This window comes from Anguilla rostrata, chromosome 1 (assembly GCF_018555375.3).
Source record: "Anguilla rostrata isolate EN2019 chromosome 1, ASM1855537v3, whole genome shotgun sequence".
Classification (NCBI taxonomy): Eukaryota; Metazoa; Chordata; class Actinopteri; order Anguilliformes; family Anguillidae; genus Anguilla; species Anguilla rostrata.
In genome coordinates this window covers 19,952,162-19,979,508 of record NC_057933.1, presented here as the reverse complement: position 1 = coordinate 19,979,508, position 27,347 = coordinate 19,952,162, and the positions used below count along the sequence as shown (strand labels likewise).

The following is a 27,347-nucleotide window of genomic DNA, read 5'->3' as shown; positions in this document are numbered from 1 at the left end:
TGGTCAAGTTTGGTCTGTTGATCTCACCTTGATCGTCTCTAAATAACAATAAAAATAATTTTTGAGTGTTAAACACCATTTTTTTGTCTGACTTGGGGTTGTGATAAATCTCTTGTGCATTTTTTATACATGTGGGCTTTCAACCTGTACGTTTTGCAGAGAACAGCTTTGTAAAAACCACCAATGCTGAACTTCTCATACAAGTGTCACAGTTTTCCCTCTGTGTCTCTACTCTCTACCAAGTTAAAGCAATTTTATATTTAGTGAAAAATCCCTCTCCTCAAATGTGACATGTTCATAGGTGAAGTATATGGTGATGATCATATGAATTTGTCTTTGGTGTTGAAATTACTTCCTTTTATAAGGTCTGTTCATTTACAATATGGCACTTAGGAAAATAAGACCTTTGAATGTGTATTTCTAAGATTCATCAGGCTCAAATTGTGAGAGTGGTTCTGGGAGCATGAGGAATCATTGTCACACATGAATTGGCCTCCACAGAGTCCTGACCTTAACCCCTTTGAAAGTCTTTGGGATGTGCTGGAGAAGACTTTACGGATTGGTTCCCGTCGTCAATACAAGATAATGCAATTCTAGATGGAAATAAATGTGACATTGCATAAGGTTGTCAATACAATGCCACGACGAATGAGTGCTGTAATCAAAGCTAAAGGCGGTCCAACTAAATATTAGTGTGCAACTTTTTTTTTTGGCCAGGCAGTGTATCTTGTATCCTACTAAAATAATGCCAGCCTGTAGGTCTGGATATTAGGTTAACACATCCAGTCCTGTTGTCTTAATTGTCATCTTCAAAAGTTCCATCATGTCCATTGTCCACACAAATGAAATGGGGTACAATCTTCCCTTCAATTTGAATTGATTCTGCAAACTGTTTAAATGCACATGTGCTTACCTGCTACACAAGCTGTTGCAACACTGATCACATTGGGCACTGCACTGAATGATTGGTCCTATTTCTCCTCTTTGAATTGCTTCTATTTAATTAGCAAACAGTGTCATGCTACAGATAGGTAGATTGTACATTTAGATTGTGACATTTATACAGCCTCACAAATAATCAAGAGAAGCAAAACACACAAGTCTACAAATGTTAAATGTTTTAATAAAAGAGAATATATATATATATATATATATGCATTTATACAGTTCACAATAAAGCAAGAGGATTGTTTTGTCAATAGATTACAGAAATAAAATTACAGAAATTATGAAAAAAATACATTTTTCTATACCCAGTCCCTTTGATGTTACTTCAATGTTTGCAGAATTAAAACATTTCAGGTAAAATAATTACAAATACAACTGAAAAACAGCACTGTTTACAGTTAATAAAACAAATTAAAATGACAGTTTATTATTAAGTGTATTTTCTGCACCAAAAAGAGTTAAATATTTTGCAGTTATGTTGAAATATTTTCACGAAGGTTAATGAGACGTTTAAGCACCAGACTGTACATCAGATTTTTGCAAATGAAACCAGCATTTGATCCTTCCATCGACAATGGAGTGCAACAGTGATTTTGCCCATTTAAGGAATGGTAACATCACCATGGAAAAGTTTCCAAGTCAGTCATGTCCAAGTACATGAGAGTGGATTGTGTTCTAAGTATGGCCACACATTGATAATGCACAGCTTAGAATCATAGGCTTAATAATACATACAAAATATAACAAATATTAGACATATTCAGTGAAAATAACACTTTCTGTCTCTGCTTTCCTTGCCCCCTGAGTTGTGGCAAACATGAAGCCCCACCCCCACCCCACCCCCCTTCCCCAATAATATTAATTAATATGTACAACTCCTTCGCTGACGATAAGCAACATTAGGTACAGTATCTGCAATTAAAGTGTAACGTGCAAAACAGGAAGAAATAAGCAAGAACAGTTGGGGTGTATCTGAAAGATATTATAATTTTGTTTTAGTCTAATCAATCCTTACCAAGAGCTACTTCAAAGCATACATTACTATTTATGTTTCTGGAACTATTTTTTCAAAGTTTTCTTTTTGGTTAATAAATAATTTTACAATAAAATAACAACAAAATCACTGCAAAACAAAAACACAAACTGGGGTCTTACAGTTTATGTCCATATCTTGCCTTTTAAAACCACAGTGAGAATCTTCCCTTAGTACCATAAAAGATTTGAATAATGAGTAATATTACCAGGACAGAGTTTTAGGATAGAGACCCAAAAGAAGCTAAATGTAAACGCTTGTGTAAAAAAAAATAAACTCACGCACTTATCATGGACTGAACATACAGTAGAAATAGCTGGCATTCTTAAAAAAATATAGTGATTTCTTTATCAACAGTTCTGAGATTATTTGTGAGTTGCAAGGTGAGGGCGATGGGTTGTTTTACATGAAACCGCAGTGCGAGGCAGCCTGGGTGTTGGTGAGGCAAAGGCCAGGCAACAATGACCTCTGACCTCCATGCCAGTGACCCCTTTCTGTCCTCAGTGGATGTTCAGGTTGCGAAAGTAGTCGAACGTGGCGCCCAAAGCCCAGCTGGTCTCAACATTGTTCACCTTCTTAGCGAGCTGAGTGTGGAAGAGAAAAATACATCAGGGAATCATCGCTCACAGAGATGACTTGGTTCGCAGTTCCACACCACGTGGCAAGGTGCAACATAAGGCGCTGCCTTTAACAAGGACACCTTACCTGAAGTACTGTGCTGTCCTTGAAGCCAAAGCCCTCCTTTAACAAGCAGGTGATATATGTCATGTCCATACACAGGAAGGGGCTGATGGGACGGTACTTAGTCATTTTATTGCACACTGAAAATCAAAGAAAATAGAACAACCTTAGTTACAATTTGCAGTTTAATAGATGGAAAACTTACAAGCCAATACGATGAGAGTAGGACAAGGCTGGCCAAACAGTCCTGTTCAGGTCATTAAAAAAAAATTCTAGGGATAGACAATGGAAACCATATCTTTTGCATCTTGCCATTCCTGCAGTTCAATAATTGCACCTATTGCAGGGGAGGTAAAGGTGTGTTTTCTTAAACACATCCACAAAGGGCCACATCAGGCCCATGCATATAGGGCAGAGTCAAATGTGTGACTCAAGCACTGCTGCATGCGTCTGGCTGGTTGTGGCTGAAGCCTGCAAATTCAGCCCCGGTTTTAACTGACTGAGGAGGGGGGTCTGTGAAAAGAGCTGAGCCCAGTTGCTAAGGTCTGTATTTTCTGGTGCGCCAAGAGAAGGCCTGGCCAAATGTACTGTATGAGTACACGGTGGCGTCTCTGCAGACAGGTGCTGTAAGCACTCTCTGGCCCAATGAGAGTGCTTCCTGGGTCAGCTGCTGTGCTTGTCTTTGTCAGATTTGTTCCTCTGGATGGCAGGGCAGTGCTCTCGCTATGCAAATAGATTACAGCAGCACTCCGACCCTTTCCAGCAAGCTATAAATCTGTTGTGTGACTTGAAATGTTTATTCAACCGCAGAAATAATTCCACATGCTCTGACAAATGGGCCAGGTCCATAAATTAATCAATAAAAGAAACAGATCGTCTTAGCAGTGACACAGAAAATCAATATAAATGTTTACGTGTATACCATGTAAACTTGTGTATCACACATCATCAGCTTGCATAACCTTCAAATGGCAATAAAGCCAATGCTTCAGGTAAACCTGAGCCAAGATATTTGGGCACAAACAAGGCCAGTGTGTTTGTGTGAGGTAGAGCAGGGCGTGTTTTGGAGGAAGATTCTGTGGTCCGAAGGCTGATATTTTGTGAAGGTTGTGCGATTGCTGGAGCCTTGAATACAAATATGAGTTTGGGCACAAAATGTACCACTACACCCGATGTGCTCTCAGAAGAAGTCAGCACTCTCACCTTCTTTTGCTCTCTTTTTGAAATCCCTAACTTCCACAACTCCACCACGGTTGCCATCTGAAAAGGAGAATTATTTTCTCATTCAGTTTGAACTAAATGATAATTTAATTATCATTATTCACCATGAACACTGATGAAACCAGCCTGAATAATTCAATATTAAAATTATATGAGATAACTATCTATTTTTAAGGGAAGAAAAATGACATGTTCAGGACATGGATGTAATTTAATATTATTAATATAATTTTTTTTCTAATTGTTGTTTTTGAACAGGTTAAGAGTTGAATGCTACAAGCCCCAATGACTTTAACAATATTATTTCAATAAATTTTTATATAATTTTTTAATATAAATTATATTTAAGCATAGAAGTGATGCAGATTTTTGCCATATTATGTGTTTCTGTTTTCTCACCAATGAGACCTGACTCCACGGCTCTGTCATAGTAGTAAGAGAAGGCATAGAAAATGCTGCTCCCCTTCACCTCGAACGGCTGATGCACAATCCCCTTGACAACCCTCATGACCTCGTAGTAGCAGAGCTTGTACCCTGCATAACCTGGAATTCAGTGGGAAAAGCCATTTAATGTAGCATATACACATGCTTATGAGCAAGATGTCTTCTTACAAATTGTAATTTAACACATCATTCAACATATACATCTAGTTAGAGATTGAAATGTATTGCATTTGAAGTACTAATTCCAAACAAAACCAAGGAAAAGTGTTTATATGTACATAACAAATACACAAGTCCAATCTATGCATACTTGGCACTGTATGTCAAACTAAACACTTTCCTGGGGCAAAAATACTGTGCAGTGCTATAATTAATGGGCTGATGCACACAAGAACAGAAGTATGCATGGATTCATAATCAAGTTTGTAATGAACTCATGTGGCCAGTGCAGCACAGAAAGAGGCTGACTCCCTGTGCTGTCGCACTAAACTGTGCAGGCTTAGAGCCCGCCCCTTGGGGACTGTGAATTCCATTGAGGTTGTCCCAGCACTTTCATAACACTACTGCAGCATGCTGGAGGTGTGCCCAAAAGACCACTTTCATTTAGGCCAAGAAAAAAAAAGCTCAACTGAAAAACCAAGTGCTGACATCAACCTCCCCTTGGGCTATCTATTTTTACCGCATGATTGGGAGCGGTTAGGTTCAAGCCACTTGTTGCAAAGAAAAATTACAAGTCAGGGACAAACCTAGTATCTTTTGGCTACATGACTGTGGTATGGGAATGCTGTATTATTTGAGGAGTTAATTGACAATTGCAGTGCTCTTAAATACATGGCCTGCTGTGTTATTACTGTTAAAAGGTCTGTGTAAGAAAAGATTGCACCAGATGAGGGACTAAATCATGCCTTTTGCCTCCACAATATCAGGCCTAACAGACAGAGTGCAAGATTCAATTGAAACGAAATTCTAGTTTTTAATGGTTCTGCTAACCTGATCCTGTTCTTCCTGAACTGTCCTAAAGTAATGTAAAACTGATTAATGCAAATCCATAATGTAGGTTTTCATGTAAATTTAATAAGTCCAGAAGATTTATGGTCATGAATATTACACTTGTTTTTTTAACAAAGAATTACTTACCATCTGGGATCCCACTGACTTTGTAAGTGAGCCCACCAAAAGTCCAGTCCTCTCTGAACTTCTTGGGCAAGCACGAGCTTGTGAAGACTTTCCAGTCTAATCCTAGAAGAATCAGACCATGTGACTTGCTCGAGCTTTCCTACGATAATTATAATATTATATCTGTACATACACTTCCAGAGAACAATTCACAATAGTTTGAATGCACCAGCTAAGAGTTTACCCCAGGGTAACTGTGGAGTTAAGGAAGAATGTAACAATACAATGCCTGATAGCAGCACGTTCAGGCTTACTAGTTAAGACCACATAATCACTGGCTCTTTTCTCCAAAATTACTAACATAGTGAGGGTCCCAGGGCACGTTCTGTAAATGACTCTACAGACAATGCTGAGCAAGCTATTCTCTGAGCCATAATAAAAGCCCATGGAGTCATTCAACTGGATAGGTTATGTGGTATGCCTGATAAACAGGGTTATATCTATTCTATTCTTTAAAAAATCAGTGTATAATTAGCATCAGAACAATGGATTAATAGGTATCATAAAAATGTTATTACCATCAGCACCAAGAGCTCCAAGGGTTGCCAATCGAGCTGCTACCAGTCCATTTCCGAGGTAGCTGTACAGGAAAGACCATTATACTACAGAACAACCATTATACTGTATATTACATGAGAGACGTCATAAATGCTTAAGAGGTAAATTCTTAAGTTCACATGTAATTGTGTGGTCTTTGTCAATGGAAATAGGTTTGGAAATATAAACAGGTGGTCTGAATGAGGCTCATGACTGACAAGCATCAATATTTGACAGCAATCTTCAATGTCAAATGTTACCGCACTTTGAATTTTCAAATGTCTACTGTCATGGGTGCAAGTGAGCCAGGAAATTTGTGGAAGTTCTAATTCTGATGGAAAATTGGCCACAAAGCAGCAAATGACTAAGTGTGATTTCACATACAAACAGTCTGAAGTCTAAAATGTTGACATCTACAGATTTTGTACGCTTAAACGTGTGTGTATGGGCGTTTGTGGCTGATACAACATCATGCATTTTCATGACCACAGTTTCCAAGAAAGCCTAGAATGTGCAGACTGCAGGAGTTTACCTGTGAGTGTACAGTTCATAAGTGCCATTGAACATGTTCATCCTAGCAATGTAACTGGGTGGGGCAGAAGTGATGGTTTTCTGTGAAAAGAGAAAATTATTCATTATTTATCTGCTCCCCAGATGGCTTGTTCAAACTGACAATATGTAACCAAATAAAAAAATCTTAATTTTACAAGGATGTCATGCATGTCGAATAAATTGTTTTATTTTCTTAAAACTTTAATAGAAAATCAGTCTTTAGGCATCACTTCGTTCATCTGCAAAGGTTTTAGTTTTTTTAACAATGTAGTTGACACATCTCATGTTGCAGCAAGTAGGGAATACAGAAAACTAAAATTGAAAATTGTGAACACGAAGTAATAGTAACAGTAAAAATGGACATTCATAAAAGCATTCCTACCTTGGATTTTGGGAGAAAAGTGATCTGTGTTGAACCTCCTCCTAAATCCAAGATTCCCACAGTCCTTTTTGTATTCGAATACAAGTGTCCTACAACAAATGAAATGCAATTTGAACATAAGAAGAAACTACAATGAAATCCACTGCAACTGCTACATTTAGAGGGGGACCTAAACAAAGATAGTACTATATGTTGATGGGACTACATTTTTTGCCACTAGCTGTAGCCACAGACTGGAATTCTAACAGGAAGCACTGCAAACATTTATGTTAAACTTGTCTGTTACCAGAATAGGAAATAGGTCTTGTTGACCGCTACATAGGTTTATTCATATTTTGCTAACAGACTGAAAAATGTGAGGGATACTGCATTCCATATTGCCCAAATGGTATAGCTTCGGCTAGGGAAAGGAAGTCTTTCACTATCTAGGTACTATGTATAGTGTAAACCACAGCAATAAACCTAGTAAGCATTTACGTCATTCTACTAAAACATGAGTAATGGTTTACCTGTCAAAAAGTTTACTGTTACCCAAGCCAAGACTCCTAGGAGAGAGAGAGGGGGGGGGGAGAGGGGTGCAGGGAGTTGGTGAATCAACCCTTCAATTTGAGGAAACATGAATTATACTGTAAAATGATATCTTAATGTGTGCTGAGAGAGAGAGAACTTACATTTCCAAACTAAAGTTTTTACACAATCTTGTGGTTAGATGACAGGCATAAATGAGCAGTTCAAACTTAAGCTATTAATTAGGATTCATTTAAAAGGTGTTACTTCATTCAAATGTGTTTGACATTTTGGGATTGAGGAAATAAACCCTGGGGAAATTACTTGGGTTTGTCCTTCAGATTGTCATGTGAAGTCCTTCAGATTTTACATGACGTGTCACAAAATAAAAATGATGAATAGCACACCTGGAGTGACTAGACTAATGCTAAGGATCTAATTGAGAGATGTGGAAGAATGCTTAATACTAAATGTGGGTGGAAGTGCTGACAATTGTTTGAATTATAATGGAGGTAATAGCAGATATTTTAATGGTTTTATATAATTACCAAAAATTGATCAAAATTAATTAAATTGCAACTTTCAGAGAAACCTTGATGCATGCATTACAATAAAAGAACATTCAACACACTTGTCTCTAATTGCCAGGTTTCCCTAAAAGTTTAAATGGTTTGATTTTCATTTTTAAAAAAGTAATACTGCCTCATTTAGTCACAGGCTTTCAAAATGATGTGTTGCTGCCAATTTGGAAGTTAGCTCAGATTCTAAAATCAGTCCACAGCCTAATGGTGAAAGCTGACATACCTTCATTTTTTCCATTCATTAAGGATACACTGTTGTTCGGTACTAAAAATGGGGACTCGTTGAAGACCTCTTTGACCTGCATGTGATGAAACGTGTGAATTAGATGTGTGTTGAAACATGTTTGTAGTCTCAGAAACTCTATGAATGAATATTCATATAGCAAAGACACATAGGATGCACATTCAGAAGTATTACATTCAGGCACAATATACCCTGAGTTACTCACAAACCTATTCTTTGGGATCCAGCCTAAGTAGACGAACAGAAACCCAGATGTGTCGTCATTCTTGGCTAACCTTAACTGACCTTCCCTCCTGTCTTGACTGTGGATGTGTATTGAAATCACTTCTGTGTATTTGCCTGTAATTTAGAATGTCTGAGACTGGCCAGTCTTCAGCGCTGTGGTGAACCTCAATAATGTTAATAAAAGAGATCCTGGCGCTTCAGACAAGCTCTGGAACAGCTGTTTCTGCACACAGAGAGTCACAGACAAGCCGCTCTCTTTGAGGACACTCGCGGGCAGTTTGCGGTATGCGCGCCGGCTCACGGCGGGACGGTCGGTTTTTCTGCCAGTTGTCTGGGCGGAACGGCGCGCGGTTTTCAGACTCCTCACCTCGTCCAGCAGCGCCTTCGCCTTCTCCGCGGGGAGCAGCCGAAGCCCCGCTGTGGCTTTCAGGACCACTGGGGTTTTCTTCCACTCGGAGCGAGGCACCGTCTTCCTGGCCAACTTCAGCAGCTGCCTAATTGTGTCCCCACCCTGAGACAACCAGAAATCCACCGCAAATGCCAGTCAATACAAAACACGTGAAGAGCAAAAGAACCAATAGCATACAGTATGCAATTGCCCTGACTTTTTATGCAATACAACGTTCAGTAACACTCAAATAAATTAGATTCATTTGCCTGCTAGTATCTTTCATGAGACCAGATCTTTCACTGACATTACCACAAAGATACGTTGAATATACAATAGGAGCTATAAGCAAAATAAATTTGCCTGACATTTTGCCTGATGTATTTTCATGGTTTGTGCCTAATTGGAGTATGTCACTTCCTGTAAAAACAGGGATAGTTATTTCAAGGGACTTCAGACAGACATTTGTGGGCTCTCCTTGGTCCAGTTTTTTTCATTTCAGAATTGCAATTTCAAATCTAAATTATACTGTGTGCATTGCACTGATAAGCAAGCATTGATCTGCACTTGAAGAAATACATCTACACTTGGGGCAAATTATAAACAAGGAAAGAAAACTGCAAATATTTAAGAAGACATATTTAAGACAAGACACACTGCCTCTATAGTTATATAATAATTAGAGAAAAGTACACAATGGACCACATACCACATTTGGCTTGTCAGCATAAGCAGACAATCCGGGCTTCACTGCATGGTACATTTCATTGTCCAGAACTGGCAGCTCAGCTTTAAAGAGAGAGATAATTATGACCAAAACCATTTAAAAGGAAACTGGATTTAACATGTAATAAAAACATGATAGCATTGCAATGAACAAACTCAACACTTTCTCAGAATGAGAATCTATCTCTATCTCTGAGTGTACTGGGATTTACACTGAATGAAATCCATGTTGTCAGATTAGCAGCACAGAAGGAAATAAGTCTGCATGAATTTCCCGATTGCCTCAGCTCACCTTTCACAGCTCACCGGGGACAGCAACTTTCCTGACCAGAAGCATCTGTGTTATTTCCCACAAAAATTCAAGGTCCTTCTCACAAATGACCAGATATGCCCTTTCACAGTCACTTGCTACTCTGAGAAGGGAACAGCCACAGACCCCTCTGCCCTGCCACTGGTCCTGTGCAAAGCTCCCCGCCTGTCCTTACAGTGCGTGTGTATTTTAGCACCGCGCAGCCAATGATCTGCAGCAAACACTGACATTCTAGGAGGTGGCGGCTGCGCGCTCGCTCACAAACCCCTAGGGGCGCAGCCCGAGAGGGGGGACTCACCTGGATCTTTCTGGATGAAGGTGTAGACATGGATACGGGTGCCGGTGCTCCCGGCATCAAACATGATCCCATAGAAAGTGTAGCTGCGGTTGCTGGGCCGGGCGACGCTGGGCAGGAGGTTTTCCATGTTGGCGGAATGCTCGTGGTTGTTGAACGTTGCCTCTGCGCGGAAGTTCTGCGCCAGATCCCACAGGGACACCACCGACAGGATGAATATCTGCACACGCATCTTTACGCACAAAGAGGAATGCTGTCTCTGTGAAAACTTCTGCTTCTAATATTTTTGAACTGGGACTAAGTACGTTTTCTTGTTTTGGCTCGATCACTGGAGCAGAGAGCTGCAACCTGCCTGCACCAGCCTACAGGAGTGACAAAAGAGACGAGCAGAGAGAGAGAGAGAGGAAGAGAAAGAGAGAGAGAGAATAAGACACACAGAGTGGATACCAAAGTGCACTCAGGACTGTCTGGTCATCTGTTTACTGTATATAAAGACATAAGGGCCTGGCAAGGAGCCACACCAACAAAAGCCGTCCACCAATCCTGTGCCGTTCCATCCCAATTCCTCTAAACATCCCCCTTGCAAACAAGCTGGATATCAAATACCTGCCTACCAGAAGCATTCAATTTTTATTTTTTTTTGCAACTGGCAACAATTTCCCCTTTTCAATCTTAATTAGGCAAACTGGAGCCAAGGATACCCCAAAAAGAAGAAAAAAAGAGGATATATCAGGACATCAAATGGCTAGCTTACTGGAACTACAGGATTGGTCTCAAAATAGATTTTATGGTTTCATTTAATTAAAACTTACAGGGCAGCATGTTTCGTAAAGCTTCACTATGTCATTACTTGCCTGATATGTTTCTTCGTTTTGACATGTTAACTGAGATTACTAAAATTCGACTCAATTTTCTGGAATGGTGATGATGTCAAGAACCGGCTAATTAAGAAGAGATGACTTCTTACTGTGAAGATCGAATTGCCTAACTGTATACAAAGCAACTAGAAATCAAGATATTTAAACAGTTCTGCATTATGAGTGATTTAAAAAGGAATTAAAGTGTATAATGCTGCTTTGTTTCCTAAAGAATGCTATAAAGCAAAGTAGACATTTTCTCATTTACAGTGGGGTTTTGGGGTGAAGGCATGAAATACCCTTACAAGTTTTAAACAAAAGAAGACCACCATAGAAAGCAGGATTAAGTCATAAAAGAAGGTCAAAGGAAATAAATAAAATCATGACAACACAGGAGAGTTTCAAACCGCATTATGCATTGCAATTGCTCGCACTAGCAGCTGGGTGCAGTTTTCCCTAACTAATAATGCACGATACACATTCCAGTTTTACAAAGAGATTCATTTAATTAGATTAATTAGTTTGATAGAGTTTTTGAGGGATCTAAGTTTTTTTAAAAACTGCCCCTACACCAACACCCCCCTACTCCAAACACAAGAACACACCCATTCACACTTAATTTCATGCTTCAAAAACCCTCTATGTGTGCAAGTGCAGGCTGTTTTCCAACTGGCAGGAACAACAAAAAATGTGTGTGATCATCTTACTCCCACTCAACTCTTCGCAAACCACAGGATTTCTAAGAAAAAAAGTATTTTAAGGCAGGTTTCTGAAGGAAAAGCGTAAGTGGTCACATTCTCCGTTTTAGGTGGGTGGCTGGCACGGCTTTAACAGCTGGAGCGTCTTTATCAGCGACGCACTCGCTTGATGTCACTCAAATATAATCTCTTCAGATTTTGCACTGGGATATTAAGAGCTAGCATGCAGTGTTGTAGCTCAGAGCAGACCCGCAGCCAACTGGGGGACCTTGACTGAACTGGGCTCAAAGCTAGAGAGGGCTTTTCTCAAGCCTGTCATATTCCCCGCAAGAGGCACAGGCACGCAGCAAAGGGCAGGCTGCGACACTCGTAGTTCTGCGGTTTTATTTTTTGGGTTTTTTTTTTTCAAACGTGAGGCCCATCGGGCTAGCCACTCTGCTTTGTCAGAATTCCCTGCTCACCGCTGCAAATGAACCTGGTTTACCGCACAAGGATAAGTGAGGCAAACTGACGACGTCCGTGCAAACCCCGCTGGAAAATGAGGAGGCGGAGGTCCCCCCGACCAGAATTATCGCAGCACTAAGTGGAGGTCCACAGAAAGGACATAGTGGGATGGGAGGTACTTGGCACAGTCGCTCACGGCTCACGCCATTCCAGGTCCGGGTCCGTCCACTGCTCAGTGCAGTGATCCACGCTGTAATTTGTACTAAAAATATTGCACCCCCTTCATTTTTTTCCGAATCCTGCGGCCTTTTTTCCAATCCTGTGGTAAACCGCCATGGTCTTTTTCTCCCTCTCCAAGCATGCATGCACAGGACCTTTTAGTGACTTCTGTCAGTTTAGGGATAGTCTATCTTGCCATGGCAACGGTGCTGCGCCCTTGGTCAGTGTCTATAAGCGCATTTAAGAGGTAACTTTAAAATGAGAAGAGGCCATAAGAATCACTCTCTCCTTGAGAAAGTTTCTTGTCTGCATGCTTATTGTATGCTCTTCATGCACGCAAATTTAACTGCACAAAAGGCTATTGATATTCTTCATTGTTTTCCTACAGTAGTATGTCTGGGGGGGGGAAATTCCTCTCCAACATATTTTTGCCTACAGGAAAAAACATAGTCATATTAAATACATAATTACCAACTGGTCTTGCTTGACAAGTCCTATGCCTTTTTAGCACATCAGGCATTTTAAAATACATACTCAGACAGCCAACAAACATCACAGGGCACAGGGGAACTCTTAGTGGACGTTGTTGGGGTTTTGGCATTTTGTCACATGTAGGATGTGATTAACACTTTATCCAAGGGTTAACATTAGTGGGCTAAAACCTGTCAAAATCCTTGTTTTCAGTCACAATTATAGTTGGCACTTGGGCTAAGAAAACAAAGAAAATGAATGCGCAATGCATTGTGTATAATTACTTTAAGACCTGACTACTAGAAATTATGCATTGAAACCATCTCTAATAATGTGTGATCCTACGTGCTGTTCTTTACATTTCTCATAAAATTTATGCTGTAAATACTGTACCTTCATGCTGTGACTTGGTGATTTTTGAAAGAGAGGCAAATCCGTGACAAGCGAAATTCAGATGGGCAGAGATGACTGCTGCACGCTGAGTTGCAAAAACTGAAACAAAAGCAATTTGTCAGCTCTTACTGCCAAACCCTAAGACTGGCAAGCTTCATCTTATAGCCATTTCAATGAGAATAAGAGGGGGAAAGAACCATTCAGCTAAGAATCCCTCGCACACAGCTGTCAGACAAAACTGACACCGAGGGTAATGTGCAAACATGAAATATGAGTATGACATATTGACCATGACATAAAGCACAATGTCTTGGCACACTTCAGACACAGCAGGTCCAGTTAAAGCTCTAGTTCTTTGAGTAGTGATGCAATCCTCGAACCATGCCAATGCTGACTATAACCAGGAGTCTCACACAGATACACACAACTGAATATTATCTCACGGTGGGGGGAGGGGGAGTTCCATCACCAGGATATTTCCTGCCTCATCATGCAGCCGTTAGCTCCTCTCATTTATCAGGCACCTGAAGTCTACCTGTGCCAAGTGTTTAAGTGCTATGCTGACTGTGCAATTTGCCTGGCCGAAAACGATGAAACAAAGCAGCTCTTGGCTGTAGCCTGCAGGTTACAGAGGATGTGCTCGTTTGTGTGTTCTACCAAATTCATGATGATTTTGTTAACAATGGGAGAGGCCAAAATATATTTTAGAATTCAAAAAAGCAAAAATGGGGGATATAAAGTTGTCACAAAAGCAAAATTCCATAAATAAGAAATATATCATCCTGACTTGATTAAAGCTGGTCAAGTGGCATTAGCTTAAAATACATATAAAAAGACCATAAGCTGGCAACTAAGAACCTGTGTGATCCTTGTTAGGAATGTATTCATGTACCCATGTTAGCATACCAAGAAGGGAGGTATTCAAACATGAAGGACCCCTTAAATGGCTTTGAAATGCAAGCATCATGCTTAAAAGCTCACCATTGCATCTATTATTAATAGCCAACATTTGGTACCCTCAGGAATTAGTTTGTGGGTGTCCTACCCAGGATGTGCATTGAAGAGACCCAAACCATGTCATTACGATGCCAATGATAATCACAGCTTAGTTGAGCATGGGGTTATTTCAGTTTTTTGCTCCCTTTCATAGCAATTAGCTTTAAATTTAGTAGCCAGTCTCAATACATGCTGCCAGTGCCATCTACTATACGCTTAGATTTACAGAAGCTACACCCTGACATTTTAAGATATACTTTTTCTATTTTGCTATCTGTGGAATGCTCTTTGAGCAACATCCAGTTTTTTGATCTGCTACAGTACTTTGTGAGCCTCAGGACTGAGTGACAGGTTGTGATGGCCTCAGATCAAAACTCAGCTCTAACTACACTTTGTTTATTCCAGACTTCTAAGGTTTCTTGGAATCTGCCAAGTCAGTTGCAATTTGTTTAACTTTTGTGGTTTCTCCACAACTTATGTAATCCATGTATAAGGCTGATGGGGACATTTTCTTTTATGGCTTCACATTCTGGAAGCTGCCAGAGGTTCTTCTCAGGACAGCCTAGGAATATTACAGCCTGCTTGCCTGCACAATGCAGTTTTATTTCTTTTTTGCCAACCTCCTCCCATTCCTTCTACGGATGTTGATGTACTTTATACTTTTCATTATGCCTGGACAACCAGTGAGTAAATATAGAAAGTTGAAAGGTTTAACACTTTTTTGTTGGTTTGGACTACTTTGATTGGAGTGGTTAGTTTGGCTTGGAGTTCGCTGAAAGGTTGCTGTGCCTTTTCATTCTGCCAGATGAACTTTGTTGGTTGTGTGTCAGTAAAGGATATCAAACAACATTCAATGAGGATGACCCGGCAAAGTATGGCCATGGATTTAGCAGCTGTATTATTCTCATGGCACTGATGCATAAACCCCCTATATGCTTGGTGTTACATAGCTGAAAACAAAATACTACATACATTTACCCGACATGCAAAGCATCTGAATTGTTCATAGGTGCAATTACAGTAAGTGTGCTTTGACTGTTGCAGATCATGCTACAGGTGGTTCTGGAACTCAGACACCAGTGATTAAGTGATTGAATATGTCACTGTGGCAATCATAAAAGTTTACCTTAATCCAAGAGGTCATCAGCTCAAGCTTATGGCTTCAGCAGAGTCAAGCACTGAAGGGAAGGAGTCTCCTTGGGCAGCTGTAAGCCTTACATTTCTGGCAAAGCTTGAATAATCAGGTGCCAAAGTGAATACTGACTATTTCAAGACATGTTCCCCTTTGTGTAGCAAAATTAACTCCTGGCCGTATCAAGCACTATCTACTGCCAAAATGTGATTTATCAATAAGTGATTTAAGTATGTTTTACCAAAAAGCCAAACTGGCATTTATACAGGACTTTCTTGTGGCCAACAAAAGCAACTACAGACAAACCTAAAAATACTGACCATTTCCCGTACCATCCACACCCTTCCACATCATAGACCTAGGGACTGCTGGGCAGAGGTTCTTGCTAAAACTGGAATATTTTTGTACATATATTTTACTGCATAAAATATATTCTGTAAGCTACATTATCGATCCAATGATTGTGTCGCCACATTTTTTTTTTTACTTAAAAGCAAGGAGACCAGTTCCAAAAGATGCCCACCATACCTAGCCATATAGCTAGATATCATTTTTCCAGTTGATAAAAGCAGAGATGGCTGATTACATGTGCAAAATATGATTATTGTAACACAAATATGCAAAAATGTATGTGAAAAATGGTTTTAAGAAAGACATTTTCTGCCCGCATATACAGCACATAAATATTCAAACAGTTGAACATATAAATGTTGCAAGACATAAAATGCAAAAAAATCAATACTGCTGTCAAAAGTAAATGAAGAATACTTCACAAGGAAATATTTTATTACAGTGTAGCACGCATCTCCAGGGCTGTTCTTTTGTAATTTGGTGAACACCCTATGACACTTATTTGTTCACTTTACACAATAATAATAATAATAATAATAATAATAATAATAATAATAATAATGGATAACAATTCGTATATCAAAATAAGTCAGTTAGGGAAATCCCTGTCTAAATTCGTTTGATGCAATGTCCTCCCACTCTTGTGGAAACCAGCCTACTTCCAGAGACGCTCCAATTGCCCCACATAACCTACTGCAGAAATACTGTTATACAGCGAGTCGACAGATATGATAGATGACATGAGCTAATGTCGGCTATCTGTACGATTATAGACATAACATTGTAAACATTCCGTTTGTCGGTTGTAAATAAGCAGCAATTTTGTAACCATAATATAGGGGAGTTGGTTAAACAATCATCTTTACGTTATGCACCATTTACATGCAGTAGAAGTAGCTTAGCTTGCAAAGTTCAGGAAAAATGCAGTCGTTCTGGACAAATTAGGAAATAGGTAGCTAACGTTATCTTTCGAGATACAGCGAAATAATATTTAACTCGACTACACCTCCCTTAACGTTAACCCTCACGTGGATATAACAATCAGTTTGCTAAATGCTAAAACTCCTCTTCTAACGTTACTTCAAATAAAGTTCATTCTTCGTACACCCCGGTGTATTCTGTAGGCTATAATGTGTAAAACGTCACGTGGTATGTTATCATTCATTAACACTGGAGCTTTTTTCCACGTACACAGCACATCTAACTCCTGTTTGTTCACGCGCGTTCTATTGACATTGAAGAGTAGAAATTGTTGAGTTAAAGGTTTAATGTAGCTCAGCCTTGCTTGTCTGACCAAGAAAATACTCAAGTGAGGTTCTGTATAACGTCAGCGTATTTGATTGCATTTCTATGGCGACCACCCGTAAACATGACGCTTTAGTGTGAAGGGTGTTGGACACCATTCATTTCTTTGAAGTAAATAAGCTACATTTGTAAACAATGCCTAAAAAGAAAGGAAAGAAGGGAAAGAAAGGGAAGGGGTAAGTTAGTAGGCTAGTTAGCAATCAATGGATGTTGTATTTAATGCTGTTAACAGTCGAAAATTGTGAAAATGTGTCGTGCATTGTATCTAACGGTATGCCTGCAGTCCTAGCCAATGTTAGTCGTATTGTGGAAAAAGTCGTGAATAAATAAATTTAGCTACACTATTTTATGAGTCTGAAACTGTTTCTTTGCTTGAATGTCAAGCCAAATAAAGTCTATGGCAAGTTACTTGCAGTAGCCTGTTCGCTAGTGGACATAGCCTAACTTTAAGATAGGCTATTTGAGTTAAATTTTGAACATGGTGTTCAGGGACAACCAAATAGTATCAAATACAGATATAACAGGTTAACGTGTTAGCAGCCGCATCACAGTTGTAGCACTTAATCCATATTTTGTATATAGAAAAGGAAAGAAGGATGGAAAGCAGGAGCCCAAAAATGATAAAGAGTCGGACATTGACAAGTCTAAAGCAAATGCGGCCCTTTGGGAAGCTAAACTGGAGGTCATCGAACGCTCTCGCACGGACTACCGCGATGCTGCACGGAAACTTGCACGGGCCAACGAGGACCTTACTAACCAGCAGTACAGTGCGGAGAAGGACACCCTGGACATCATTAGTTTCCTGAAGAGGAAGGATGTTGAAAAAGAGGAAAAGGTTTGAAAAAAATTGTAAAATAAGCTACATATTAAATAAAGGTATGGTTGTATTAAAGAAATAACGGCAACCGTCTAAGGCCTATGCAGTAATATCATTGACATTACAGTAGCCTATAATGTAGGTAAGCTATAATAGCGAACGGCACCTAACATAATATTAGATTATAATATTATACTTCTAATATTAGAATATCACGCCAGATGCAAGCGAAAAAAACGAAAATCACAATTAGAATCACTAGTTCTAACCTGGGCAGGGCATTTTGACTTAATGCACCTGCACTTTATTTTCTATTCACTTATTCTTCATGTCATTTTTTTCAGATTGCACAACTGGAAGAACAATTAAAAGAGCAAAAAAATAAAGCTGCAGAAGAGAGTGAGCAATTGGTAAGTTGTACTGTAAATACAATATTTTGATGCTTCACTAAACGTACAGCTTTATAAGGAATTGTTTGTTTAAGTAAATTATGGGCATATACTATGGCTATGACACATTTCTGTAAAGTGTCCAACAATAATAAAAGTCACATTTCTTTCTTTACATAAACATAATGACCACATTCTAAGAACAGGGTGTGACGAGACAGTTCAGAGCAAACAGGTCAGAAATGGGCAAGAAATATATGTATGTTTGACCAAACCTGCTGGCACTGTCGATGTTCATCATTCTACACTCTGCCAAACAAAATGTCTAATAAATCATATTCATTGTCCTTCTTAAAATCGTGGGTGTACGTTGTTTGTTATATGCCAGTTAAAAACATGCAGCTCTCAAAAACACACAGTTGTGCCTTGCCCAAAGTGTTCTTTTTAATTATACACATACTGCCTTCATTTAAAAACAAAACAAACAAAAAATGAAAACAAAAAAGCCAAAACCCCTAAATTTTCATACATACACTCTAAAATTACGTAAATCTCCTCCCGTGTCTTTAAAAACACATAATTAAAACCTGCATCGGACTGGGAACATGCATACAAATTTTGTTATAAGCTCTGTGTCTCACGTGTCATATGGATTGTTTGTTCTAAATTACCAGTGTGCCTTAAGCTTTTTTGATTTGGAGGCTTGCTTTTTGAAGACTGAACTTTAGAACAGAGATGCTGTTTAGGATTTTTTTCATGTAATCCACTATAGTTTTGAGAGGACAAGACAAGTGACTTGATCAGTGCTGCATTGGTTTAATTGGCTTTTTGAAATAGCTTAACTTATAAACATGCAGGTTTGAATAATGAATGTTTTCTGTCATCATCTCTTATTTTATCCTGGTAAAACAATAACCTTTGGAAAAAGGAGGCTTGGTCTGGACCAGCTTGAAACATCACCAGTTTAGAAAAGCATGGCAGTGTCACATTAGCCCATATAGGACTAATTAGGAAAGTATTGTATAAAGATGCCACTGCATGCTGAACCCATTGGTCTTATGTGAAAAGATAAAAGAGTACTGAAAAAGAGACTTTGGTAGTGGAAACTATTGGATGACAAAAAAAAAAAACACAAGAGAATGCCATGCTCACTTGAAACCTGCTACTTGTCTAAAAAGTCAACCATATGACTCCAAAGGGTGAGAAAGTAAGTCTGCCAAACAATGATCACACCAGGGTTTTCCACTAGTCTAAAGGGTGGGGGCCATTTTGTTACAGCTGTTAAAATACATCAAAGACAGAAGAAAGCATTGCAACCACAGCTCAAATTACTTTTAAAGAAGGATTTTCGTCAGTTGAACTGTATGAACAATTAGTGCTGTGCATTGGAATCTGCAATGAGATGCTTCAGTTTAATAGTTATGATTTGTCAAATGGGTAAATTGTTGCTATTTGAAGCACATTTCACATGTTGCCTTATCAGCAACTCGTTATTTACTCTTTTGTTTACCTTTTAAAAATATCGAAGGCAAGTTTTAATATAGAGTAGAAAGAGGAGGAAATGGCTTTTCAGCAGTATGATCCTAAAGTATAAAGCATTAGTATAGCATTAGCAAGTATAAAGTAAATAATACAATTAGAAGTTTCTTCAAGGTTGGCTGTTTGTAATGGATGTACGTTAAGATATTCAGTGAATGCTGAAAATATAATGCTTCATAATGGTCTGACTCGAGTCAGATAAAATTATTTAGTCTCTTAAAACATAGTTGTTTCCTTTGTATGATTTCGTTTGCTTTCCTTTCATGCACACCATTGTAACAGCTGATGGACAGCAATGCAGGAGTAGCGCCTTTCAGTGTTTGCCGAAAATACAACAGAAGCCCTTCAGTGACCTGCATCATGTTCTGTGCAGCAGGAGCTTAAATTCAGAGGGGTGGATTGTGAAAGACCAATGGCCATGTTGCTGCTGAGCTCTGTTAGTTTTTGCCACCAGTTATAAGTGGTACTCCTCAGTTCCTGGAAGATTAGGTCATACTCTTTTCCAAGAGTACCAGCTTCCTTTCTATTTCTAGTTCCATAATTTCCCCCTTTTATGAAGACAATGGGTGTATATTGTTTTAAATTCCAACAAAAACAATGCATTTTTGAGTTTTTGTTGGGGGGGGGGGGGTGTCTTCTTGGCTAAATCAGGGAAAACATGACCTGTCCATTATGTTCACTGTCCGTTATGTTCATTGTTGTGGCAATGTACAATGACTAATCCTTGAAAATATATATTGCAATAAATAGAATTGAGAGGGGAGGTTTGTGATGTGGTGAGAGATCTAAGCTTGACCCGATCACATTTTGTACAAAAATACAGACACTGAGGCAGGGTTCAGTGCTCAGGCGTATTATGGGTCATGGGTCAACATCTTGGTTGTAGTACTGGCTAAGTGTGGTCTGCATGTGATTGGCTGTTTCAGGTTGCTGAATACAAACTCAGGATAAATGAACTGGAAGAGACCTTCAGCAAGAGATCTGGTGAGTTCCGTATGATTCAGGGAGAACTCAAGATGATCAAAGAGTTCCGGAAGAAGAAAGCCCACATGGAACAGGAGCTGAGTGATGTAAGATCTGTCAGATCAGTTATATTCAAAATACTGCTCTGTTGAGCACATTGCTCAAATTGGGGATGAATAATCTTTTTTTTCAACCTAGATAAAAGAGAGTATGGATCATGCAGATAGGGGTCACAAAGAAAGTCTATCAAGAATGGAGCACAAGTTCTTCAGAGAGAAGGTACGGATGTCATAAATCCAGGAATCTGCTTGCACATTACCCTGGACCTCATGTGTATAGCTCTTTCCTAGGTAGTTAGAGTCACATGTATGTGTGCTGCATAGAAACCCACATGGTTTGCAAATATTAACAAAATTTTACCATCAACTTATCTTATTATAACTTGACTACAAGTACAAAATATTGCTAATGCAGTACAGTCTAGAGGCCGGTCTACGACTCACCCCAAGACCAGTAAAGATTGAAATTTGTGCTGCAGAAAACTGGAAAGGTGAGAACACAGCCAAATGTGCTGCAATTCTGAAGCAGAATTTAATAAACACTGTCAAGCGAATGCTGGAAGTGAGAATGGTGTGAGACCCAGCCACGGATACATAGCCCACAGTAATGTGACAGCGATGTCGCAGTAGCTCGATAGCATTTCTGCAGTGTTGTAAGACCTTCTGAGAAATGTTACGCTCTAGCAGAGAAAGGACCCAGGCATAGAACAGGATGCAGAAAGGTACAGGGACGCTAAGTGCTGTGTTCCCCACAGCTTCGCCTGGAGAAGGAGGCAGAGCAGAGGATCGCCCAGCTGGCAGAGAGAGCCCACAACGAGGCCATTGTGTGAGTGCGTCCGCCAGCAAATTACAGGCTAATTTTACATTTCAACCTGCAGGGCCAACCTTCCCCAGGAAAGAAGTGAAGGAAAATAAATATTTATAGAAAACAAGGTTATTATCTTGACCACTCTAGTTTGTCTTCCAGCAGATAGTGTACATCACCTAAGCCAAAGATACACTCTCAGTAGGTAAGGTTATTCTGCAATATTAAGAGGCCCCTATCATTTACAAGTTGGAACCTTGAGGACAGCTGTTTGGGGTGCACTGCAGTTTAGCAATTTCACAGACCTGTATGAGGGTAAGATGAGTAATGTAAGTTTCATAGGCATAGAATAAGATGGGTCACTCAATACAAATTTAGCTGTCCAACAATAAGAAAATTAGCTCAGGACTGGTTGCAAGTGTTGGTCAGCAAATCTGAGCTTGTTTGGAATTCATTTCTGTGGTGTTGTTCATCATAAATTATGCGGTTTTTTCAATTCCACCCTTTGAGGGCCACAGCCCTGCAGCTTTTGTGGGGCATGTTTCACACACACAAACACACACACACACACAGGATAATGACATAATGATATACAATGCAGTCCATAGGTATTTGGACAGTGACACAGATTTTGTTGTTTTGGCTCTGTACTCCAGCACACTGGATTTGAAATGAAACAATGACTATGACGTTAAAGTGCAGACTGTCAGATTTAATTTAAGAGTGTTTGCATCCATATCCAGTGATTCATGTAGGAATTACAGCTCTTTTTATGCACAGTGCCCCTATTTTAGAGGACCAAAAGAAATTGGACAAATTAGCATAATCTTAGAGTTGTCATATTTAGTATGTGGTTGCAAATCCTTTGTATCAGATGACTGCCTTCTGAAGTCTGTGACCCATAGACATCACCAGATGCTGGGTATCTCTGTGGCAATGCTCTCTTCAGTTCCGCTGTCTTCAGTTCCTGTTTGTTTTGGAGATTTTTGCCTTCAGTGTTGTCTTCAGCAAGTGAAACACATGTTCAGTTGGATTCAGGTCAGGTGATTGAGTTAGCCTGTCAAGAACATTTCACATTTTTAGTTCTCCTTGGTTGCTTTATCAGTGTATTTGGGGTCATTGTCCAACTGCAAGGTGATATGCCGCCCTATCAGTTTTGAGGCTGAAGATGGATATGAGCAGGTAAAGTGTTTGTACACTTCAGAATTCATCCTGCTACTGCCATCAGCAGTGGCATCATCAATAAAGATAAGTCAGCCTGTTCCAATGGCAGCTATACATGTCTAAGGCATAACACAACATGCTTCAAAAATGAAGTGCTTTGGATCATGAGCAGTTCTTTTATTTCTCAACACTTTTCTCTTTCCATCACTGTGGCATAAGTTAATACTCATCACATATGTCCATAAGAGTTTGTTCCAGAACAATGTTTTTATGTACTTTACTCTAAAGTCGTTCTGGTCGTTCTGTTCTTGAGGCTTACCAGTGGTTTACATCTTGCAGTGAACCCTCTGAGGTTATGCCGCTGCAGGCTTCTCTTTATTTTAGTATTTGACACAACTATGCCTACATCCTGGAGAGTTTTTTTGATATGGTTTTTCTCCACAATTGAAAGTATTCTTTGATCATTTACGACAGTGGTCTCCCATAGTCTACCAGATTGTTTGCTATTGCTGAGCTCACCAGGGCATTCTTGCTTCTTAACAATGTACAAAACAGTTGATTTTAACACAACCAATGCTTTGGCTTTGTCTGATCAATTTTTCCACCCAATGATGGTGTGGCTTTAACAACACGTATTTGGTCCTGGTTGAGACTCCAACAGATTCCAAATGGAAATTCCACACCTAGAATCAACTTTTGTTGGCTATCTTGTGCATGAACTAATGATGCAACAACACACAGCTGGCCAAGAAACAGCTGAGCAGCCAATTGTCAGGTCCCTCAAAATGGGGCGACTGCATAAAAAGGCCAGGCATTCCTTCATGGTTCACTTGATATTGATGTAAATACCCTTAGATTAAAGCTAATAGTCTGCACTTTAACCTCATATCCATTGTTTCATTTCAAATTCAGTGTGCCGAAGTACAGAGCCAACACAACACATATCATGTCACTGTCCAAATACTGATGGACTGCACTGTGTGTATATGATTTTTTTTTCAAGAGGAAGGACTCACAAAACCAATTAGCTAACTCAATTATGGGTCTAAGGTGGAACAAAAACCAAAAACCAGAAACCTTTCGGGCACTCCAGGGCCAGAATAGAGGAAAAAATGATGTAAGCGTTTGCAATACATCACACAACCCAAATGAGTGCCTTCTAGATGACAAAGTGGCTTAGGGACGAATGGTAACAAAGAAGCCGCTGTTTGTCTCAAAACTTAGCGTGTCCTCTTAAAACAGGCAGCTGGACGAGGCATCGCGCTCGGTCTTCAAGGAGAACATCCGTCTGAACGAGGCGCTCAGCTACCACATGAAGGAGGTGGAGGAGCTGAGGAGAGCGACAGTCGCACTCGCGGAGGAGAATCACTCCCTTATGCAGCACAAGGTATGCCTCTGGTCATGCAGTGAGCAGCAGCCTGCCCCGCGGGCAGCCCAAGCCCAGGAGGATTCACCTCAGGAAGGTGTTTATGCCGGTTATGTTTAGCCTTTGGTGAGGACGTTTCAGATGGTGCTTCCCCACTTTTATTTATTTGTGCTTGTTTTCCCAGCGGCCTCATTTTCCCCCTTGAGCCGACAGTGCCAGCCAGTCCCAGCGGCTAGTAGCTGCGGTCTGCAGTTTCCACAGGCCCTGGTTTCATTTCAGTGCCTGGGTCTCAGTTTCCTTGGGCACCACTACCTTAGGCAAATACACTCACACTCATGCATCCATCAGTGGTTCACTGTTGACAAGCTTGACTAGAACCAAATTATGTGCTTTCTTGGACAGACGCAGCATTGACTGGGTCAGGTCAGTCAATCTCCAGGCACACATGACAAGAAGCTCACGTGTGTTTTTTCATGGTCCTCCTAACCTGTCATTGGTAACCCCTCCCCCATCTCCAGGAGACTTGTGACCTGATGCTGAAGGACAGCGTCTCACAGCTGAAGGAGCAGAGAGACAAGGTGGTGGAGCTGAAGGGGAAGGTGGCGGTGCTGGAGCGGGCCCTGGGGCGCATGGCTGGGGAGTTCGAGAAGGAGACGCAGGACGTGCAGCAGAGGGCGCTGGTCAGCACGGAGGCCGGGCAGGCGGAGATGGACAAACTGCAGAAGGTGCTGGCCATGCGGGAGCGGGAGATGAACAGGGTGAAGCGGCTCGCCCGCAGCGTGGTGGAGCAGCGCACGGAGCTGGAGGTCTTCTTCCAGGAGGCTCTGGCCCAGGTGAAGCAGGAGATCCAGGCCAGCCGACAGCAGCACAGACAGTCCTACCCACCGCACGGCATGGCCTGGGGCGGGCAGCAGGAGCACCCCCGCATCCGCTCCTTCCACAAGAACCAGAGCAGCACCACTGACCTGGACGCCACAGAGAACTGGTGCGACCTGCTCGTTTCATACAGTAGGGCCTCCTCAGGAGTCCAAGAGAGCTGCAGTGATCTAAGCACATAGCCTCCTTAAACAAAGGAACATTCTTCTTTAGTTTTTTGTATTTTTTAATGCTTTTATCCTGATCGGCGCTTCGCCATTAATTAGAGAAAGTGCAGAAAACATGCTGTCCTCAGAAGCCCCTGACAGCGATGCTACTGTAGCACAAATTGTGCGCTGCCCTGTTGGGCTGCTGGCCATAGTCGGTACTGCCATGGTTTAGATTCAGTACCAGACCGTGGGGCCCATCCATGCAGTAATATAGTAAGCAAATAGGTTTGCACAGGGCCATTTAGACAGCTGCAGTGCCCACATGGTTTCAGTGCTCTAGGATCAGGGTCGATTAGCATATTCAGTGTGCAATAAGTATTTCAGTAATTATATTTTATTCTATCATGCAGTCTATCATGCTATGTAAGTTTTATAGAAAGTTTTATAGAAATTGTTACCTTTGAATCCAGAAAGCCAATTTCAAGTATATTTTTTCAAAGTAGCCTTTGTTGTGACCCCTTCTCCTTTATTCTGTGGCTTAGTCTGTTTAGGCTCAGGTCTCTCGCTCTGTTTTAGGGGACATCTGCACAGCGCCAAGGTGGACATCTCTGAACTTGCATGGGAGGAGAAGGAGAAAGTTCTGCGGCTGCTCTTTGCGAAAATGAACGGCCTCAGAACAAGGTACCTCCCCTGACAAAATCCACTGCTCAGCGCTGCATTTGTGACAGACGTACCAGAAAGACTAATCAAAACCTAGGTGGCCTGCAGGCTCAAAGCTAACCCCAATTTACTATTGCACGAGTCTACTGCACTGTCAATATTGCCATCCCAACTCATCCCTTTCAATACTGGGTGCATAAATGACAAGGCCACTGAACTGCCAAGCACCACTGGATCCAGTTCTGTGCCAGAAGTCTTGCCTGAGGTCAGCTTCCCAGAGTCATTATAGAATCAGGATCATCATAAAACAAGAGAATGAGAACACTGCCACAATAAAGTGGTGTGACTTAAGCACATCACACCAAACGAGTACAAACGCTGCTGCTGTGTGAACGGCACTCCTCCTTCTTCTTAATGTCTTAAACAGCTCCCTTCCCGAGCAGAGAGAGGATGCCGTAAAACAGCAGTTAGGTTTAAAACCAATTTTCTTTTCCATCCAGCCGCTTTAAAAGAACGAAGAAAGGGAGCTCGGGTACAATAGTAAAAATAGGCGGCCGCAGAGTCGTGTGCTGGGAAACAAACATCTGGCCCAGCGAGGCGTCTTTGGCCTCTGTGCCCTACTTCACGTGCAGCAGTGGTTTATTTGGTGCTTTGAACGCCTGCGGTCGGGCACCAGCTGAAAAACAGATCAATTTTTGGGGAGGGGCAAAGGGGTGCAAGTGCATTCCTGTCAAATTCATTCTGATATTTTGTCACACCAGGGCATTCAGGTGCTGAAGTAAATGAGCTGAAAGTCGTTTTGTGCACGAGCGTAAGCCGCACTTCATCTGCAAGTCAAGCAGATTTTAGTCTCGGTGTAGAGCTAGAGTAACTGGGACAAGTGCCTCAGCAGTGGTTTCCAACACAGTTCTTTTTCTTTTTTCAATCAAGGAAACCCACCCAACCTCCAGCCTTGTCTGAATCCCCTGAAAGAAACCAAAATGGCAGAGATCCAGGGTGAGACACCAAGAAATGCTTGAGGGCATTTTGGCTTTAAAATTGCAATGTTCATAAATTGATTTCTCCCCCCACCCATGACCACGTTTAGCAGACAAAAGCATTTTGTTGCAAGGGTCTGATTGAACGAGGAGGCAATTTTCCATAAGTGTAATGTTATTGTTTTGTGTGTTGGTTAGGGTTGCAGAGGAGCCCTTCCACGTGACGTTCATTACCCAGGCACCCCTGTACAGCCTGCCCCCTGAGCCCAGAGGGCTGCCGGACATTAAGACCATGTGATTTAAACAAGAGCATCTCGTCGCTACCAAAACCACGCTAAACCGGATGAACCTTTGCAGAAGCAGTGATGAGGATCCGCCCAGTCATTTTCTCTACTTCCAAATAAAGATAGGGCCTTATAACATGGCCGTATGTAACGGGTCATTCTTCTGGGTCATCTTTGCAAATC

At 40.8% G+C, this 27,347-nt stretch overlaps 2 protein-coding genes across 2 annotated transcripts; one reads left to right on the top strand and one right to left on the bottom strand.

Annotated features, from left to right (window-relative positions):
* Positions 1-1,103: 1,103 nt before the first annotated feature.
* Positions 1,104-11,056, bottom strand: entpd5a (ectonucleoside triphosphate diphosphohydrolase 5a). The gene is made up of 13 exons (XM_064328703.1): positions 10,254-11,056; positions 9,629-9,708; positions 8,899-9,042; positions 8,286-8,361; positions 7,484-7,519; positions 6,975-7,063; positions 6,573-6,652; positions 6,022-6,083; positions 5,465-5,566; positions 4,283-4,426; positions 3,866-3,922; positions 2,687-2,802; positions 1,104-2,565 (listed from the first exon to the last, which is right to left on the bottom strand). Exons 1-13 carry the CDS (start codon positions 10,480-10,482, stop codon positions 2,482-2,484), a joined length of 1,299 nt encoding a protein of 432 aa, XP_064184773.1. The 5' UTR covers positions 10,483-11,056; the 3' UTR covers positions 1,104-2,481.
* Positions 11,057-16,980: 5,924 nt separating this feature from the next.
* LOC135251328 (basal body-orientation factor 1-like) lies at positions 16,981-27,315 on the top strand. The gene is made up of 11 exons (XM_064328669.1): positions 16,981-17,292; positions 17,699-17,951; positions 18,278-18,343; positions 20,788-20,931; positions 21,023-21,103; positions 21,639-21,709; positions 24,095-24,239; positions 24,737-25,203; positions 25,820-25,924; positions 26,834-26,899; positions 27,079-27,315. Exons 1-11 carry the CDS (start codon positions 17,252-17,254, stop codon positions 27,176-27,178), a joined length of 1,539 nt encoding a protein of 512 aa, XP_064184739.1. The 5' UTR covers positions 16,981-17,251; the 3' UTR covers positions 27,179-27,315.
* The last annotated feature ends 32 nt before the right edge of the window (positions 27,316-27,347 follow it).

What these genes read in the sequence shown, in the direction of transcription:
- entpd5a (XM_064328703.1), bottom strand. Translation starts at nt 10,482, where the DNA reads ATGCGTGTGCAGATATTCATCCTGTCGGTGGTGTCCCTGTGGGATCTG. An exon ending in CTTCATCCAGAAAGATCCAG is followed by an intron (nt 9,709 to 10,253) that starts GTGAGTCCCCCC and finishes CTCTCTTTAAAG; the next exon opens with CTGAGCTGCCAGTTCTGGAC. An exon ending in CTTTTCTCCCAAAATCCAAG is followed by an intron (nt 6,653 to 6,974) that starts GTAGGAATGCTT and finishes CTCTTTTCACAG; the next exon opens with AAAACCATCACTTCTGCCCC.
- LOC135251328 (XM_064328669.1), top strand. Translation starts at nt 17,252, where the DNA reads ATGCCTAAAAAGAAAGGAAAGAAGGGAAAGAAAGGGAAGGG. An exon ending in AAGGGAAAGAAAGGGAAGGG is followed by an intron (nt 17,293 to 17,698) that starts GTAAGTTAGTAG and finishes TTTTGTATATAG; the next exon opens with AAAAGGAAAGAAGGATGGAA. An exon ending in CTGGACGCCACAGAGAACTG is followed by an intron (nt 25,204 to 25,819) that starts GTGCGACCTGCT and finishes GCTCTGTTTTAG; the next exon opens with GGGACATCTGCACAGCGCCA.